Here is a 19,622-nt window from a genome sequence, read left to right on the forward strand (position 1 = left end):
AGGGTTTTACTGTACTTGAAAAATAGTTGTACAGTAATTAGGGACTGCTTGCCTGGACATTCATGGGTATGTGTGTATTAAAGGGAGACAAAATAAGCTTGCTGCACATTATAGCTTGGCTTAGTCTAAGTGTGTCTTGTAGAGATTTGTGCTGTTTTGTTGGCCCTTGATCCTAAGCAGGGTTTTTTGGCTTTAACATTTGCCTCTTGACAAGCTGCTGCATGTGGAGATTATAAGAGATTGAAACTACTTCAAACTTGGCACCTCAGCTCATTTCTTCCCTGTTTGAATGAGAAGAATTAGGGCCTGCCTGCCAGGCTCAAAAGGTTTTCTTTACCTGGGATTTATTCTTTGCAGAGGCTAGTTACCTAAGCCGTTTGTTGCAACACAAAAGGGAATGAGTGAAGTCAGGTGATGTCAGGAATATGTATGTTATCTGGACCAGCACCAATGGTGTCAGGGATTGCAGCTGGTTCCCGCTCATCAAAAATGCAGACTTCTCCAGATGCCCAACAATCAAAAAGACTATGAAGGGAATCCTTTACGTCACTAATTATATTTGTTCTAAATGAGTTATCAAGTCCTACAGACCTGCCTGACTCTTCTGGGAGCAGAATGTACCCACAGTATTACAGAACAGAAGTTGTTGTGGGATCCATGCATGTTGTTATGACTCCAGTGCCTGAATTGTTAAGAGGAGCTATTGTACAGTCTTAATGTTGAAAGAGCCTGTGGGGCATCTCACTGATGAGAGTTGTGAAAGTCAGAGGAGTGAGGTGTGTTCTGGCCTTGCTCTTGCTGCTGACTTTTCCCGTGGTATGTTTTCAAGGAAGTGAGGGCAAGGGCATGCGTGCAGGATTCCAGACTGCACCCTGTTCTCTAGCACACCCATGATCTAATGATGAAGACTGAGGGACCCACCATGGCTGAGTTTCATTTAGAGGTGGATTCTAGAGTTTCATCTTCACTTCTCTATTGCCCAACTAGCACTGTAGCCCACAAATGATTTTAACTCTATTAAAGAGGACCTAATTTCTATGATACTTCAGCTACAATGCTTCATGAAGAATTAGTTGGACACAGGTAGCACTGAATACTAATAGTTAGGATAACTCTAATACATACATTGGAATGCACTTACTCCCCATATTTCTTGATTTCATAATTGAGGCAAAGCAGGGGTGCTTCCAATCCTAGTTTCTAATTTTAGTTCACTTTTACAAAATGTAAATGATGCAATGTGAAAAATTAGTACTGACTACTAGATGTAAGAAATGTGAGTTCATGAGCTTAAAACAAGATTCTGGGGCCAGACTGCTTGGTTTCAAATCCTGACACCACCACTTATTAACGGTACCATCTTGGTCAAGTTACTTAAGTTCTCTGTGCATTAGTTTTCTCAACTGTGAGATGAATAATACAGTCACCACCTTACTAAATATCTGGTACACAGTATGAGATCAAGAAATATTTTTATTATGATGAATTATTGGCCAATTCTAATCTCTCAGCATAAAAGACATATATGAGAAACAAAAAAAACAAGAGCAATTTAAAAAACAGGATAAAAGCATCTAAATCCAAACTGTCATCTCAAAGTTATTCTTTCTACGACAAAAGAGGGGGAAAAGGCCAGGTGCGGTGACTCATGCCTGTAATCCCAGCACTTTGGGAGGCCGAGGCGGTGGATCACGAGGTCAGGAGTTCCAGACCAGCCTGGCCAAGATGGTGAAACCCCCGTCTCTACTAAAAATACAAAAATTAGGCGGGCATGGTGGCGGGATGCCTGTAATCCCAGCTACTCAGGAGGCTGAGGCAGAGAATTGCTTGAACCCAGGAGGCAGAGGTGGCAGCGAGCCGAGATCGCACCACTGTACTCTAGCCTGGGCGACAGAGCAAGACTCTGTCTCAAAAAAAAAAAAAAAAAAAGGAGGCAGGGGGGCAAGTAACTGCTTCTCTACCAGTCTTACATTCTCCAAATTACTCTATAGCACCTCTGATCACAAAATTACATTTTATATTCTATTGATTATAGAATGTATTGAAACTTTGGGCATAATTTTTACTTGGCTCTTATTTACCCAAATAGGAGTTTCAGACTTAGAAAAAATTTGTGTATAAAAGGGTAAGATGCGATAAATCTCATGGACAAAGAAGCGGTTTTCACCACCTTTCTTTCCTATCCCACATGATTGAATTTTGGCAAACTGTAATCTCCCTGTGTTGCAGGTTTCTCATTTGTAAAGTGAGAGGGTCACTTCTACTTGTAATAACAAACCAAAAAACTATTTTTTAGACTGAGTCTGATAAGGTCTAAGAGACTAACAAACATACTTTCAGTGTTTGAACCATCCTATAATTTTGTACTGTCCTACCGATAAACAGAAAGATAATCACTTCCTTGGCTAGTTATTATTAGAGTATGATAGTAGGTCCATAGTAAAAAGTTATTCATCTCCTCCCCGATACAATGTTTTTTCAGAGCCCTTTAGATTAGGCCTAAGAGGCACATATCGCATTATTTCTCTAGTATTTTTTTTCTTCCTAATTTAGTAGAATTATAAGAGCTTTCCACAGTTTTTTCCATGAATCTCTAATGCTATCAGGTAATATCAATTAATTTAAGACTGCTCATTCAAAGACCTTATATTTCTCTCTTGGAAGTTTTACAAGAGGAACTTTATGTAACTGAAAAGTCCTTAAAAACAAGAAATTGGTGAAAATAGGTGTTGAAAGGAGCTATTAAAATCCTCCCATCACTATTGTTAGAAAATTGATAGTTAGCATATTAAACCAGAATATTTAAGAGTATTTGTCCTACTTATATGGTATTCCTGAAGCCCATGCTACTTAAGATATGTAGAAATATATAAATGGATTATTTCTGAGACCCATGCTACTTAAGATATGAACAAACATACAAACTCCAACAGTATACGGTGCAGTCAATCTGTTATAAATAACTAATATACACATAATATGAAGAGAGCAAAATTATGCTGTTTTTATGAACAATCAAATAAAATCTCATCAATAACTCAAATGACTTGAGAAAACATCCTTTAGAAGTAAGGTACTATTGGCTGGGCGCGGTGGCTCACGCCTGTAATCCCAGCACTTTGGGAGGCCGAGGCGGGTGGATCACAAGGTCAGGAGATCGAGACCATCCCGGCTAACACAGTGAAACCCGGTCTCTGCTAAAAATACAAAAAAAATTAGCCAGGCGTGGTGACGGGCGCCTGTAGTCCCACCTACTCAGGAGGCTAAGGCAGGAGAATGGTGTGAACCCAGGAGGCAGAGCTTGCTTGCAGTGAGCCGAAATTGCGCCACTGCACTCCAGCCTGGGCGACAGAGTGAGACTACGTCTTGACAAAACAAAACAAAAAAGAAATAAGGTACTCTTTAAATGTAAGGAATTATTTATTCTAGCACCAACAGTTTAAATGCTTTCCACTAACTGAGTTGACATTTTCTTTTGAATTAGCGTATTGAGCATGATTCACGTAAATTCTGCTATGGTTCTCATCTGATTTCTTAGAACTGGGTGATTCAAAAACACTAATTATTTTTAAAAGTCACTAGCTTTTTACTCTCTTTACAAAATAATTCAGCATTGTCTTCTTTTACGTAGCAAATTACCATAATTTATGTGAAATACAATCTAATTTATAGAAATTTGATTTACAAGAAGCTTTTTAGGAGATGGCTGCTTTGTGAAGCAAGAAGCATCTGGTTTGACTTTTCCACCTCTTTTAAGAAAACTGGCTTCACAGGGAAAAAATAAAAATGAAAACAGCATTCATCAAGCCACTGGGGTTAAAACCCTCATCCCCCTCAGTTCTGAGGACTTTTCTTAGTCCTTTCTACTTTTTCATTCTGGATCCAAAAGAAAATAACGGAGTGTCGGGCATTCTGCCCATTTTAAAACTTGACAATTATTAAATGTAACTGAAAGAGCGCTAATTAGAGAACAATCTTCTCTTGAACTAAATGTGTTGACACATTTACACCACTCAAATATCAGCCCTAAAGAGAGAGAAGGGATTTGTATACTACTCTGGATTTTCATTTGTTCAGTTGATCAAATACAAGACTATGGTTTCCATTACAAAAGTAAAGAATGATATAGCAAGAGATTGCTGCTTGTTTGTACTGTGCATATCATGGCAAGATTTATGAAATGAATAATAAATGGGTCAAAATTTTATAAAGGCTAAAATATTTTCTGGCTTCTACAAGCTTCATATTTTTCTAGATAAATATTACAAACTCAACTTTCTGACTAACTTGAAAATCCAGGGTAAAAAACACACAAATTGTTCATATTAATACTTCCAAGTGAAAACACTATACAAAAAAAATTTTTTGAAATGAAACACTAAAGTGGTACCAAAATAAATTTTAACTAGAATCCAAAAATTAAGGAAATAAACAAATGTCATTTACTTACAAGTTGGTTTTGCAGTTGGAGGAAATTTGGTCCGAGTAATAGCCAAAATTATGAAAATAATGACCGGCCATAAGATCAAGACAAGTGTCCAAAGCTGCAAAATAATGGTAGAAAAAATTGTTAGTTTTATTGTTGAACCAAAGATTTTTAAAACCTGACTACAAAAAGTGTGTCACACTATAATATTTCAACACAAGCTGAATATTTGACCAACTGTAGATATTATTAATAAAAAGTGAATGAGAGTTTTTTTAATATGTAAAAGACCTGTAAATGCACAGAAGAATGATTTTTCCAGGCTTAAAACCATGAAATAACCTTCTGAAGATTTATTTTGGATCACCTCTCATGACTGCCCCAATCATGATTATATTAAAATTAACCCTGATTGGTTACTTCATTCCTTAAAAATCCTTTAGAGTTTCCCACTTCCCTATTGGATAAGACACAATGTTCTAAACAGGCCATACAAAACCCAGAATAATTTCAACCTATGCCTATTTTAGCCCTTTCAATGTCAGCATTCTATGCTCAGTCAAAAAGATGGGTGTGTGAAGTGGGTCACGACCCATAAATATTGTTGAAAAAATGAACCTAAGAATGAACCAAAAAAGAAATAATTGAGTCAATGAGTGAAGAAGTAAAAAGGAACTTCAAGTCCCATGCAGTCCCATATACTACTTAATGTCTTGTGTGTCTACTTCTATCATAGAACTTACACCGTTATAGTCAATGATTTTTTTTTTTTTTTTTTGCCCAGTTCCCAAATAAACTAGACGTTCATTTATGGTAGGGGCAGTGTCTTATTGATACCTACATTTCCACCACTCGATGAAAAATAGATGCTCAAAAACACATACTGCATTGAAATTTCTTTGGTTTTTTTTGTTTGTTTGTTTGTTTGTTTTTTGAGACAGAGTCTTGCTCTGTCACCCAGGCTGGATCGCAGTGGCGCGATCTTGGCTTGCTGCAACATCTGCCTCCCAGGTTCAAACAATCCTCTGCCTCAGTCTCCCGAGTAGCTAGGATTACAGGCACCCGCCACCACGCCTGACTAATTTTTGTATTTTTAGTAGAGATGAGGTTTCACCATCTTGGCTAGGCTGGTCTTGAACTCCTGACCTTGTGATCCACCTGCCTCAGCCTCCCAAAGTGCTGGGATTACAGGTGTGTGAGCCACCGTGCCCGGCCTGAAATTTCCATTAGAGAATTTCACTTTAAGTACTTTAGGAGCTGCTTTTCCTCCCCGTGTAGAAGTGATTCAGTTTGAAAAACACTAACTGCTTAATATTTTATAGACCTATATATAATTGGCTCCAGAACCATGAAAAACATATTCACAAGAACATTAACTGTGATATGCAAATAGTTATGGTGCTAAAACCAAACCACAGGGACAAATTTTGCCTATGCTTAATAAAATGAAACTTGGAACTGTATAGTTTTGTGGTCAGACTTATCTTTTCTCTCCCACTTTTCAGAGACAATTTGCTTCAGCCAAATCTCAAGCTATCTACCTGGAGCTCTTCAATTCACCAAAGCAATCCAGACCCCATGAATTACTGATCTACCTGGAGCTCTTCAATCTACCTGGAGCTCTTCAATTCACCAAAGCAATCCAGACCCCATGAATTACTGATCCTTAAATAACTCCTAATCTACATTTGCTACTGAAATCTCCATTTTGTGTCCAAGAGTGCTACTGTCCTTGCTGGTAGGCCTGTCACCAACTTCTTAGACTTTGGGTATAACGGTAAGTTTTCAAAAATGGAAGTTCACGAAGTTCACTATAGATCCAAGGAATCCTGAGGCACTCAGAACCATACAGATTATGGTTCAGTAGATCTGAGGTGGGGGCTGAGATTCTGTGCATTTCTAAGAAGCTCCCAGGTAAGTGATGCTGATGCAGCTGGTCCATGGACTGCACTTTGAGGAGAGTGGATCTAGATGTATGCCACCCTACCTATCTAACAGGAGTGTTTACAAAGTCCTGGAATATTTTTGTTGGAAAATTTCTTTGGGATCACCTAATCAATAGAATTCAGGGCATTTGTAAATTTGAATGGGAGAAAAAGAGATTACATTTTTATTTTCTCTAGCTTGTTATTAACATTTAGTATTTCCATTAATGATGAATATAGGCAATGAACCACAGTGTTATTAGAAGAACCTGTGACTTTGTCACTAATAGAAATTATGGATATTTAAAAATCACATTAGAGTTGTTGCAGATATCTTAAAGCGCTGTTTATACTCATTACTACTTAAAATTAGTTATGAATCCACCACTAGACCTTTTATTTAATACTGCAATAAAGAGACACACATATTACCATATCATAAACTTGCTTTTTTTTCTTTGAGATGGAGTCTTGCTCTGTCGCCAGACTGGAGTGCAGTGGTGCAACCTTGGCTCACTGCAACCTCCGTCTCCTAGGTTCAAGCAATTCTCCTGCCTCAGCCTCCAGAGTAGCTGGGACTACAGGCACATGCCACCATGCTCAGCTAATTTTTGTATTTTTAGTAGAGACAGGGTCTCACCATGTAGGCCAGGATGGTCTTGATCTCTTGACCTTGTAATCTGCCCGCCTTGGCCTCCCAAAGTGCTGAGATTACAGGCGTTAGTCGCCGCACCCGGCCAAATTTGCTTTTTTAATACTTTGATAACTGAATTTCAATATAATTGGTTTTATTTATAATCCTTTTTATTTTATTTTACATGATGAATTTTAAAACATTATTCTTAAAGGAGCTGTAGGTTTGACCAAACTGCCAAAGCCATCCTAAGGTCCTGTAATCTGATCTAACTCTTTTTTGTATTCTCTGGGTGCAGAAAGTTAGCATAACTTGTCCAAAGTCATATATCCAATTGTGAGGCAGAGCAGGAGACAAGGATCTGAATCCCAAGATACATAGGAGGCCAGGATTTTTAAAAAATAATTATCGTGCTGTTCCGAGCAGCAAATAAGAAAGCATTACAGAAAGTGTATTGCAAAAATATGAGTGCTACAGAAATGTAAGATGTGTTACTATTCTAGCCTCATCTCTGATTTATTTCAAAATTGGAGCTTGTTCTTTAAAGATCCTGAATACAAGGTATCGTCTTTATTTTACGTTTCTCATTTGAAATGTAGACTAGAAAGAATTAAGGTTAAAAAATTAATGTTTGTGGATTTATCAGTTTTGTATTTGAGGTCATAGTTATGAAAGTATTCATCTGAGTAGACTTGATGCCCCATAGCTACTTTTAGGAACTTCTATTCATTTTCTATGGCAACTTCATGAGAATTCAGTGACCGAGATCAACTAAAACAACATATCCACATTCAGATAAGGGGCATATATTGTATGGTATGTATGGTTGTCTTTTGCTTGATCTAATTGGATGATTTCATGAGGATGTTTTGGTGAGTTTTACAATTAATTTTAAACATATTTTGAATCCAGACAAAAATGCAATCTATACCAGAGACGTTTAAGGCATTTTAGACTCTGTTGTAGGCAAAAACCACAGCCAGCCTATAAGCGAATCTATTATTACAAGGTTTCCCTGGGATTTCAGGTCAGAGAGAGATTTAGAGAACATTTCTGCATACTGCATTTTAGGGGGATAATAAATACAAAGTCCTCTACACTGTGGTCTCACGAATGTTAAGGTTGACAGGTTAATCACAAAAGCAAGAAATAAATAAAATTTAAATTTTCGTAGCAGCAGTGTTGCTCACAACACCATTCTAAATATGTTCATAAGCAACCTAGAAGCAAATGCGGTGTCAAGGATTCAAACTCTAAACCAATAAGCCATGACTTTTTTCTGTTTGTTTGGAGAAAGGGATGATATATTAATTTTACACATATAGACACAGGAGCTACTGGAGATGTTTGAGGAAAGCAGTGTTTAAAGGTTTAGTATTTTTGCTTAGAGTGTAATTATTTCACACTGTCTCTACATCTCCTTGGCATTCCATGCCCCTATACTCTTGGCATCAAAGGGTATGTGCACACTAAATAGTTTATGATTCCTTAGTGGGCCAGGGCATTTTTGTCCTTTTATTTCTCCAGGATTTATTTTCCACTGAGATGTACCATTCTGTTCTCTTTTTCTTCTTCTTTTCCTGAAAAATTCAATCCAAAAGTCCGTAGGTAGGTCCTAGCAAGGTAAGTGTACATGCTAGTACTTGAGGAGCCACAGCGACCCAGTGAGGGAAGTGGGGCCTTAGAAGGGTGAAGAGGACATGGGCACTGAGGCAGTGAGATGTGGGATGTCAGAGACCAAGTGGGGTGAAGAAGGTGTCAGTGCAGGGAGACAGGACAGAGGCAGTGGCAGGCGACTGATTTCATAAGAGCAGGTTGATGATAAAAGTAGATATATCCCCCATTAGGGGAGTCAGGCTTCTCACTATCCTTCGGGGTAATTATAACAATTGGAAAAGAAGGAAACTAGAATGATCTTGGTAGTGTTAGGTTAGAATGAGCAAAATGGGCATAAACTCCTAATTTCCAAATGTATAAAGAGGCATAAAATGCAGATAAAAATGCATGTGTGTATTATTTATTATTTACTTTCTGGTTCCACAATTTGTTTCTGCCTCATTGTGTACCTTCTTTGTCCAATTCCTGAAAACACCTATTTTTCCAAAAAAAATGCTAGCTTCTTTTAGTAGACAACTGAGTTCTAGGTGTGATCATTGCTAGTGGGGTCTCAATATTTTCAATACTCGACATAGCTAAAGATGATATGTAGAAGATAAAGAAAGAGACAGATGATACAAAAGGATAGATAGTTATATAGCTTGCTTGCTTGATTGATATAGATAGGTGGGTAGATAGATTGATAGAAGGGTGATGGATTTACTGCAAAGGGATTGGCAATGAATGATGAGGACACATCCAAGAATACAGATACCAGCCTGTGGCTGTATTTAAACATTAAAATATATTTGAAAATAAAATATATTTAATTAAATAAACTAGGAATCCATGAATCTATGCTGATGGAAACAAACACATAAGTAAACATAAATAAATTGAAAGCTTAATGAGGAATAGAGTATGTACCTACAAAATATTTCTCTATAAAATGGGACAAAATGTCATCATGCACAACCTAATGTGATGAAATGGAAAAAAGAGCATAATTTCTGTGACATTCTTGCCAAAGATGAAAAATAACCTGACTCAAAAAATAAAGAAACAACCGATACTTTACAAGACAATTGGTCATGAAGGTTCAAAAGTGTCAGGGTCATGAAAGTCAAGGAAAAATTGAGAAACTGTTACACATTAAAGGAGACAAGAGCCATGAAAACTAGATGCAACAGGTAATTCTAAACTGGATCCTTTTGCCATATAAAGGCCACAGTTCCAACAACTGGTGAACCTTGAGTCTAAGGATTTGATGGTGGTATTGAGCTATGTTTACTTGTAGAAAATGTACATTAAAGTATCTGGGTATAATGGAGCACCAATTTCAAATTATTCTAGAAAAAAAGTTATTTGCACTGTTCTTGCAACATTTCTTTAAATTTGTTTTAAAATAAAAAGTTTAGAAATTATTTAAAAGATTTCTGCATTCCTTTTTGAAAATCTAGACTAATTTTTAAAAGAATGCAAGAGATGAAGAAACAGAAAAAGAGATAAAGACAAGCTTCACATCAAGAAACTCTATCCTGTTGCATGCAAGTATTGAGGTTTGGAGAATTAATGATAATGCCAGGGCACATTTCAGTGACCTTGTAGTCACTAAGTCATCAACTCAAAATTATAAGTTTAAATCTTAAGCAATTCCTTGAATTAATCAAATGTAAATTCAATGCAAAATTTTCATTTAAAGCTAATCTGCAGTATCTATTAACAAAATTGAATTATCTAGTAATATTTTCCTCTGCACCTGCTAAGAACTATTATTTCAAATATTTACAAATTTCAAAAATCTGATGTTCTAAAAAATTTGAGCAAAGCATATAATTTCAACTTAGGTCATCACTACTTTATTACGTTGTCAGAACCCTTTATTCTAATTAATGCTAGTCTATCTGATGCTATTTTTGTCTACCATTGTTATTTTCTTACCATTTTCACTAAACAGTAAAGAAAATAAGATACAGGTGAATTTTAAGTAAACAAGTCTAACTATATATTTTTAAATTATATGAAACTGAACTACTGTTTGGAGACTCTGTGAATTTAATTACTACATCTTATTATCCTAGAGCAGAGGTAACAGACTGGTGGTAGAAAGATCACATCAGACTCATGGAGGTGTTTTGTTTCTTGCACACGGTTTTGTTATTGTTTTCGATGAAATGTGAATGCCTTTAAATAGGGAAAGTACTCTCTAATTCATCACAGATGTCACCATTCCCCACTTTTTAATGAAGTGCATGGTGTAGTTTACCTATCACATTACATATTTTGCCCCTACAGACATTTGAGTCTGTGCCTTTATATTAGAGTAGCCTGAGGCTGGTTATGTCAAAAATAAATGATACCCAACAGGGCATGGTGGCTAATGCCTGTAATCCCAGCACTTTGGGAGGCCGAGGCGGGCAGATTGCTTGAGGTCAGGAGTTTGAGACCAGCCTGGCCAACATGGTGAAAACCCGTCTCTACTAAAAATACAAAAATTAGCCGAGCATGGTGGCACGTGCTTTTAGTCTCAGCTACTGAGGAGGCTGAGGCAGAAGAATCATTTGAACCCAAGAGGTGGAGGTTGCAGCGAGCCGAGATCTTGCCACTGCATGCCAGCCTGGGTGACAGAGTGAGACTCCGTCTCAAAAAAAAATTAATTAATAAAAAAAGAATGATATGATGCTGAATATCAATACAATTTCTATATTTCAATAGGATTTCTTTTGCCTCACTCCAAAAACAAAAACAAAAGGCTAAGATGAAGAGTTTTCATTCCCCTGCATAGCATCATAGTTTTGGAGAGTTTTAAGGAAATTTAGAGTATAAATATAAATATATATAAAACAGTAATCATTTAAGATTTATACATAAATACAAAAAAAATTGTTGAGCACCTACTGTGTACCAGACAGTGGGGATACAGCAATGTAAGTTTCAGTCTTTTGAGAAACAAAAAAATAATTACAGCTAATTTGCATTTCTCTATGATTAGTGAGGATGAGCATTCTTATATGTTTGTTGGCCTCTTGTATGTCATCTTTTGAGAAGTGTCTGTTCATGTCTTTTGCCCGTTTTTTTAATGGGATTATTTGTTTTTTGCTGTTGATTTAAGTTTCTTATAGATTCTGGATATTAGACCTCTGTTACATGCATAGTTTGAGAATATTTTCTCCCATTCTTTAGGTTATCTGTTTCCTCTATTGATAATTATTACTTTATTTTTGAGACCGATTCTCACTCTGTTGCCCAGGGTAGAGTGGCACGATCTCGGCTCACTGCAACCTCCACCTTCCAGGTTCAAGCAAGTCTCCTGCCTCAGCCACCCAAGTAGCTGGGATTACAGGCATGTGCCACCACGCCTGGCTAAGTTTTGTATTTTTAGTAGAGACAGGGTTTCACCATGTTGACCAGGCTGGTCTTGAACTCTTGACCTCAGGTGATCTGCCAGCCTTGGCCTCCCAAAGTACTGGGATTACAGGCATGAGCCACTACTCCCTGTTGATGATTTCTTTTGCTGGGTAGAAGCTCTTTAACTTAATTAGGTCCCATTTATCAATTTTTAGTTTTGTTACAATTGCTTTTGGGGACTTAGCCAAAAATGATTTGCCAAGGCCAATGCTGAGAAGGGTACTTCCTAGATTTTCTTTTAGGATTTTTAGAGTTTGAGGTCTTACAGTTAAGTCTCTAATCCATCTTGAGTTAATTTTTATATATGGGGAAAGGTACGGGTCCAGTTTTATTCTTCTGCATATGGCTGGTCAGTTATCCCAGCACCTCTTATTGAGTAGGGAATCCTATCCCCCATTGCTTGGTTTTGTGAGCCTTGTCAAAGATCAGTTGGTTGTGAGTACGTTGCTTTATTTCTCTGTTTCCAATTCTGTTCCATTGTTATATGCACCTGTTTTTGGACCAGTGCCATGCTGTTTTGGCCTCACATGAGTCAGAATGGCCATCATTAAAAAGTAAAAAAAAAAAAAAAAAAAATGAAAACAAAACAAAAAAAACAGATGCTGGCAAGGCTTCAGAGAATAGGGAACACTTATCTACTGTTGATGGGAGTATAAGTTAGTTCAACCACTGTGGAAAGCAGTTTGGAGATTTCTCAAAAAAACTTAAAACAAAGCTACCATTTAACCCTGCAATCCCTTTACTGGGCATATAACCAGAGGAAAAAAAGATCATTATACCAAAAAGATACATACACTCACCATGCTACTCACAATAGCAAAGACATGAAATCAACCTATGTGTCCATCAATGGTGAATTGGATAAAGAAAATGTGGTACATATACACCATGGAATATTACATAGCCATGAAAAGGAATGAAATCATGTAATCGTGTCCTTTGCAACAACATGGATGGAGCTAGAAGCCATAATCCTTAGCAAGTTAATGTAAGAACAGAAAACTAAATACTCTGTGTTCTCACTTATAAGTGAGAGTTAAACATTGAGCGCTTATGGACACACACATGGGAACAACAGACTCTGCAGAGTACTAGAGGGAAGAGGGAGGGATGGAGACATGGGTTGAAAAACTACCTATTTGATACTATGCTCACCACTTGGATGCAATATACTCATCTAACAATCCTGCACATATACTTCCCATATCTATAATAAAATTTGAAAAAAATAATTACAGCTAGTTGGAATGGATAATATGACATAGGAAGTAAAGAATGCAAGAGAAAGATAAATCAAAGAAAGCTGAGTCTAAAACATGAAGGATGAAAAAGGGTCAAACAGAAGAAATAAATATGTGTTGGATGGAGCGTAAGAAAGAAGTGGGAGTCTTTAGAGCAGAAGCAGCATATGTGTGAAGATCCACAGATGGGGAAGAGAGGGGGATAGTCCAGGAACAGAAATAAGTCCAGAATGACTGGTACGTTGAGACTTAGGGAAAATATATCTGCCATATGGTTATCCAACCTCTATTTGAATGCTTCTAGTGACAAGAAGTTTACTATGAAACTCTTCATCATTGGACAACTCATATTGTCTGATATTTTTGCTTATATTAAGGTGAAATCTTTCTTCCCGTAACTACTGCCTATTTGTCTAAGTTTGGCCTCTTCTTCCACATGAGAATTCTGTGAATATTTGAAGAGAGACAAACTCCCTTCTTCCCCTGGGCAACTTTAACAATTCTGTTAAGTACTGTTAAAAAATATGTTCCCCAGGACGAATTCTTGTTGTCAAGTGGTCTTCTTATAATTAATGTCAGCATTCAATACAATACTCCAAATGATAATAGCTAATATATATCGACTGCTTAGATTGTGCAACATGCTCTGCTAAACACAACATGCGTTATCACTTTTAACATAATAACCTCCCTTCCTCTTGCAGATGGGAAGACAGGATCTTAAAGTGACTAAATAAGCTTTTCTTCCAGAAGCCACTAAGCAGTAGAGCTGGTGTTTGAACCCAGGGAGTCTGGCTACACTAGCAGAGTTAATCACTAAATTATAGAGCTAACCCACTACAAAATGGATTACTGGCTGTCTTTGATTTGGATACTATACTTTTATTAATTGATTCTATGAGAGCACTGAAAGTCATTTAAAGGACTTTCTGTAACCTAGAACTTTTTATTGCAAACTTGAAAATAAAAATTGCTCAAACTTCCATATATAAAGTACACTATCTCTTTTTTCCTTTTTTATTTATTTCTTTTAGCATTGTCCTATAAGACAAGAATGACGGTTATTTGATGGTAACAAGAGGATTCCAAGGTTTACATTGCGAAGTAAGAGCTTGGTACCTAAGACCCAGAATAAACCTTAGTTCCCATGAGGAACCTTACTTTCCCAGTGAGGAAATAAAAATGGCTCGGAGTTCTCAATTAATTAGTCTTTCTGGTTGATATGATTTGGCTGTGTCCCCACCCAAATCTCATGTTGAATTGTAGCTCCCATAATCCCCATGTGTTGTGGGAGGAAGCCAGCAAGAGGTAATTGAATCATGGGGGCAGGTCTTTCCTGTGCTGTTCTCATGATAGTGAACAAGTCTCATGAGATCTGATGGTTTTATAAATGGGAGTTCCCCTGCACAAGCTCTTGCCTGCTGCCATGTAAGATGTATCTTTGCTCCTTCTTTGCCTTCCACCATGAATGTGAGGCTTCCCCAGCCATGTGAAACTGTGAGTCCATTAAACCTCTTTTGCTTTATAAATTACCCAGTTTCAGGTATGTCTTTATTAGCAGCATGAGGACAGACTAATACACTGGTGGACCTCACTGCCATCTAAAGAAATGACTCATCTAAAAACTGGAATCAAGAAAGTTTTGTGAAATCCATACTTATAGATTTGAACTTTAAAGATTGGTAAATTTTTTATGGTGTTTACAGAAGCAATGGATTTTTATCAGACATTAAGTCAATTAACTCCTCTATTGCTCCCATTTCTGAAACCTCTTCACCTCAGTTACTTTTTAATGGTTGACTACATTCATAAAATTTGCATGTCTACTATGTAGCAGGCACCATAATCAATAGGTAGAACTAAAATTCTCGAGCAATTAAAAGGGATTAAGGGGGTAAATGATACCAATTCAGAAGAGATAAAAGGAACTGGAACATTGATCACATAGTTGAGTAAGTTGTGCAGGACCTAGTTTATTTCAATCTGATTTAGGATTATTTTGAAATTAGGGTTTAATCCTAAATTGTTTTATTCTAAAAAATATTGTAATGCATAGACAAACTTGTCCTTAAATTCTGAAGCAAAGTTTTCCTCTTTCTCTAGTCACTGTGAAAGGTGGTAATATGAGCAAGTTGGGGATTGCAGGAGGGTATGTCAAGCTTGATCCAAAATGTAAGCCTTTAGCAAGTTGTGACAACATCTGAGTGGAAAAACTAGTTCTATCATCAACTGAGCTACAGTGTGATCCAGGAGCGAAACAGTTACTACAGAAAACAAACAACTAAAGTTAATTTCCCTTCTTTAGGTCAGAAGGCTGGTATTAGATCCCACCTCTGTTGAAATTTGAAGTCACTCCTTGATATGCCTATTTAGGAACCATCTTCTTTTTTAAAAATTTGTGATTTGGGGGTACATGTGCTTGTTGGTTATATGGGTATTACATGTGTAATGATGAGGACTAGGCTTCTAGTGTGCCCATCACCAAAATATTGCACATTGTATCCAGTAGGTAATTTCTCACCCATCATCCCTTCCCTACTATGGCATTCCCAGAGTATTTTTTCTGTCTTTGTGCCCATGTATACCATTTGTTTAGTTTCCACTTATAAGTGAGAACATATGATATGTGATTTTCTGCTTCTATGTTAGTTCACTTAGGATAATGGCCTCCAGCTCCATCCATGTTGCTGCAAAGGACATGATTTCATTCTTTTTTATGGCTGTGTAGTATTCCATGGTACTTATATACCACATTTTCTTTTTTTTCTTTTTGTCTCTTTTTTAAGATGGAGTTTTGCTCTGCTGCTCAGGCTGGAGTGCAGTGGCGCACTCTCGGCTCACTGCAACCTCCACCTCCTAGATCCAGTGATTCACTGCCTCAGCCTCCCGAGTAGCTGGGATTATAGGTGTCCGCCACCACACCTGGCTAACTTTGTATTTTTAGTAGATATGGGGTTTCACCATGTTGGCCAGGCTGGTCTCAAACTCCTGATCTCAGGTGATCTGCCTGCCTCAGCCTCCCAAAGTGCTGGGATTACAGGTGTGAGCCACTGCACCTGGCCTGCCACATTTTCTTTATCCAATCAACTGTTGGTGGACACTTAGGTTGTTTCCATGACTTTGCTATTGTAAGTAGTGTTGCAATAAACATACGAGTGCATGTGTCCTCTGGGTAGATACACAGTAGTGAGACTGCTGATTCAAATGGTAGTTTTATTTTCAATTTCTTGAAATATTTCCATACTGTTTTCCATAGTCTGAACTAATTTACATTCTCATCAACAGAGTATGAATGTTTTATTTTCTCTGCATCCACACCAACATCTGTTATTTTTTGGCTTTTTTGTTTTTTCCTTTTTTAATCTTTATTTTAATTTTTTTATAAGTTATTGGGGTACAGGTATTAGTTGGTTACATGAGTAAGTTCTTTAGTGGTGATTTGTGAGATTTTGGTGCACCCAGCACCCAAGCAGTATACAATGCACCACATTTGTACTCTTCTATCCCTCGCCCCCCTCTCACTCTTCCCCCAAGCCTCAAAAGTCCATTGCATCATTCTTATGCCTTTGTGTCCTCAGAACTTAGCTCCCACATGTTAGTGAGAACATACAATGTTTGGTTTTCCATTCCTGAGTTACTTCACTTAGAATAATAGTCTCCAATCTTATCCAGATCACTGCAAATGCTGTTAATTCATTCCTTTTTATGGCTGCGTAGTATTCCATCACATATATATTCCACAGTTTCTTTATCCACTTGTTGATTGATGGACATTTGGGTTGGTTCCACAATTTTGCAATTGTGCATTGTGCTGCTATAAACGTGTGTGCAAGTACCTTTTCGAATAATGACTTCTTTTCCTCTGGGTAGATATCCAGTAGTGGGATTGCTGGATCAAATGGTAGTTCTACTTTTAGTTCTTTAAGGAATTTCCACACTATTTTTGATAGTGGCTGTACTAGTTTACATTCCCACCAACAGTGTAGAAGTGTTCCCTGTTCACCTCATCCATGCCAATGTCTACTCTTTTTTGATTATGACCATTCTTGCAGGAGTGAAGAGGTATCACATTGTGGTTTTGATTTGCATTTCCCTGATCATTAGTAATGCTGAGCATTTTTTCATATGTTTGTTGGCCATTTGTATATCTTCTTTTGAGAATTGTCTGTTCATGTCCTTAGCCCACTTTTTGATGGGATTGTTTGTTTTCTTCTTGCTGATCTATTTGAGTTCATTCTAGATTCTGGATATTAGTACTTTGTCAGATGTACAGATTGTGAAGATTTTCTCCCACTCTGTGGGTTGTCTGTTTATTCTGCTGACTGTTCCTTGTGCTGTGCAAAAGCTGTTTCATTTAATTAGGTCCCAGCTATTTATCTTTGTTTTTATTGCCTTTGCTTTTGGGTTCTTGGTCATGAAATCCTTGCCTAAGCCAATGTCTAGAAGGGTTTTTCCAATGTTATCTTCTAGAATTTTTATAGTTTCAGGTCTTACGTTTAAGTCCTTAATCCACCTTGAGTTGATTTTTGTATAAGGTGAGATGAGGATCCAGTTTCATTCTCCTACATGTGGCTAGCCAATTATCCCAGCACCATTTGTTGAAAAGGGTGTCCTTTCCCCACTTTATGATTTTGTTTGCTTTGTGGAAGATCGGTTGGCTGTAAGTATTTGGGCTTATTTCTGGGATCTCTATTCTGTTCCATTGGTCTATGTGCCTATTTTTATACCACTACCATGCTGTTTTGGTGACTATGGCCTTATAGTAGAGTTTGAAATCAGGTAGTGTGATGCCTCCAGATTTGTTCTTTTTGTTTAGTCTTGCTTTGGCTATGTGGGCTTTTTGGTTCCATATGAATTTTAGAATTATTTTTTCTAACTCTGAAGAATGATGGCGGTATTTTGATGGGTATTGCACTGAATTTGTAGATTGCTTTTGGCAGTATGGTCATTTTCATAATATTTATTCTACCCATCCATGAGCATGGGATGTGTTTCCATTTGTTTTCATTGTCTATGATTTCTTTCAGCAGTGTTTCCTAGTTTTCCTTGCAGAGGGCTTTTGAGTCCTTTGTTAGGTATATTCCTAAGTATTTTATTTTTTTTTTTACAGCTAGTGTAAAACGGGCTGAGTTCTTGATTTAGTTCTCTGTTTGGTCGCTGTTGGTGTAGAGAAGAGCTACTGATTTTTCATTAATCTTGTATCTGGAAACTTCACTGAATTATTTTATCAGTTCTAGGAGTTTTCTGGAGGAGTCCTCAGGGTTTTCAAGGTAAACAATCATATCATCAGGAAACAGTGACAGTTTGACTTCCTCTTTACTGGTTTGGATGCCCTTTATTTATTTATCTTGCCTGATTGCTCTGGCTAGGACTTCCAGTACTAAGTTGAAGAGGAGTGGTAAGAGTGGACTTCCTTGTCTTGTTCCAGTTCTCAGAGGGAATGCTTTCAACTTTTCCCCATTCAGTATTATGTTGGCTGTGGGTTTGTCATAGGTGGCTTTTATTACATTAAGGTATGTCCCTTGTATGCTGATTTTGCCATGAGTTTTCATCATAAAGGAACACTGGATTTTGTCAAATGTTTTTTCTGCATCTATTAAGATGATCATGTGATTTTTGTTTTTAATTCTGTTTATGTGGTGTATCACATTTATTGACTTGCATATGTTAAACCATCCCTGCATCCCTGGTATGAAACCCACTTGATCATGGTGAATTATCTTTTTGATATGTTGCTGGATTCGGTTAGCAAGTATTTTGTTAAGGATTTTAGCATCTATATTCATCAAGGATATTGGTCTGTAGTTTTGTTTTTTGATTATGTCCTTTCCTGGTTTTGGTATTAAGATGATGCTGACTTCATAGAATGAATTAGGGGGTGGGGGTTCCTTCTTTCTCTATCTTGTGGAATAGTTGCAAAAGGATTGGTACCAATTCTTCTTTGAATTTGTGGTAGAATTCTGCTGTGAATCTGTCTGGTCCTGGACTTTATTTCTGTTGGTAATATTTTAATTACCATTTCAATCTCCCTGCTTGTTATTGGTCTGTTTAGGGTATCTAATTCTTTCTGATTTAAGCTAGGAGGGTTGTATTTTTCCAGGAATTTCTCCATCTCTTCTAGGTTTTCTAGTTTATGTGCAGAAAGGTGTTCATAGTAGCCTTGAATGATCTTTTGTATTTCAATGGTGTCAGTTGTATTATCTCTTGTTTTGTTTCTTAGTGAAGTTACCTGGATTTTCTCTCTTCTTTTCTTGGTTAATCTTGCCAGTGGTCTATTTTATTTATCTTTTCAAAAAACCAGCTTCTTGTTTCATTTATCTCTTGTAATTTTTTTTTGTTTCAATATCATTTAGTTCTGCTCTGATCTTGGTTATTTTCTTTCTTCTGTTGGG

At 37.1% G+C, this 19,622-nt stretch overlaps 1 protein-coding gene across 1 annotated transcript in view; it reads right to left on the reverse strand.

The window, feature by feature from the left end:
• ABCA12 (ATP binding cassette subfamily A member 12) overlaps positions 1–19,622 on the reverse strand; it is a 199,381-nt gene that overhangs the window by 168,354 nt on the left and 11,405 nt on the right. Inside the window, exon 2 of the mRNA XM_019021763.4 lies at positions 4,451–4,544. Coding sequence (XP_018877308.3) covers positions 4,451–4,544 — 94 coding nt within the window. The remainder of the gene's footprint in view (positions 1–4,450; positions 4,545–19,622) is intronic.

Source organism: Gorilla gorilla, chromosome 11 (genome assembly GCF_029281585.2).
Source record: "Gorilla gorilla gorilla isolate KB3781 chromosome 11, NHGRI_mGorGor1-v2.1_pri, whole genome shotgun sequence".
Lineage (NCBI taxonomy): Eukaryota > Metazoa > Chordata > Mammalia > Primates > Hominidae > Gorilla > Gorilla gorilla.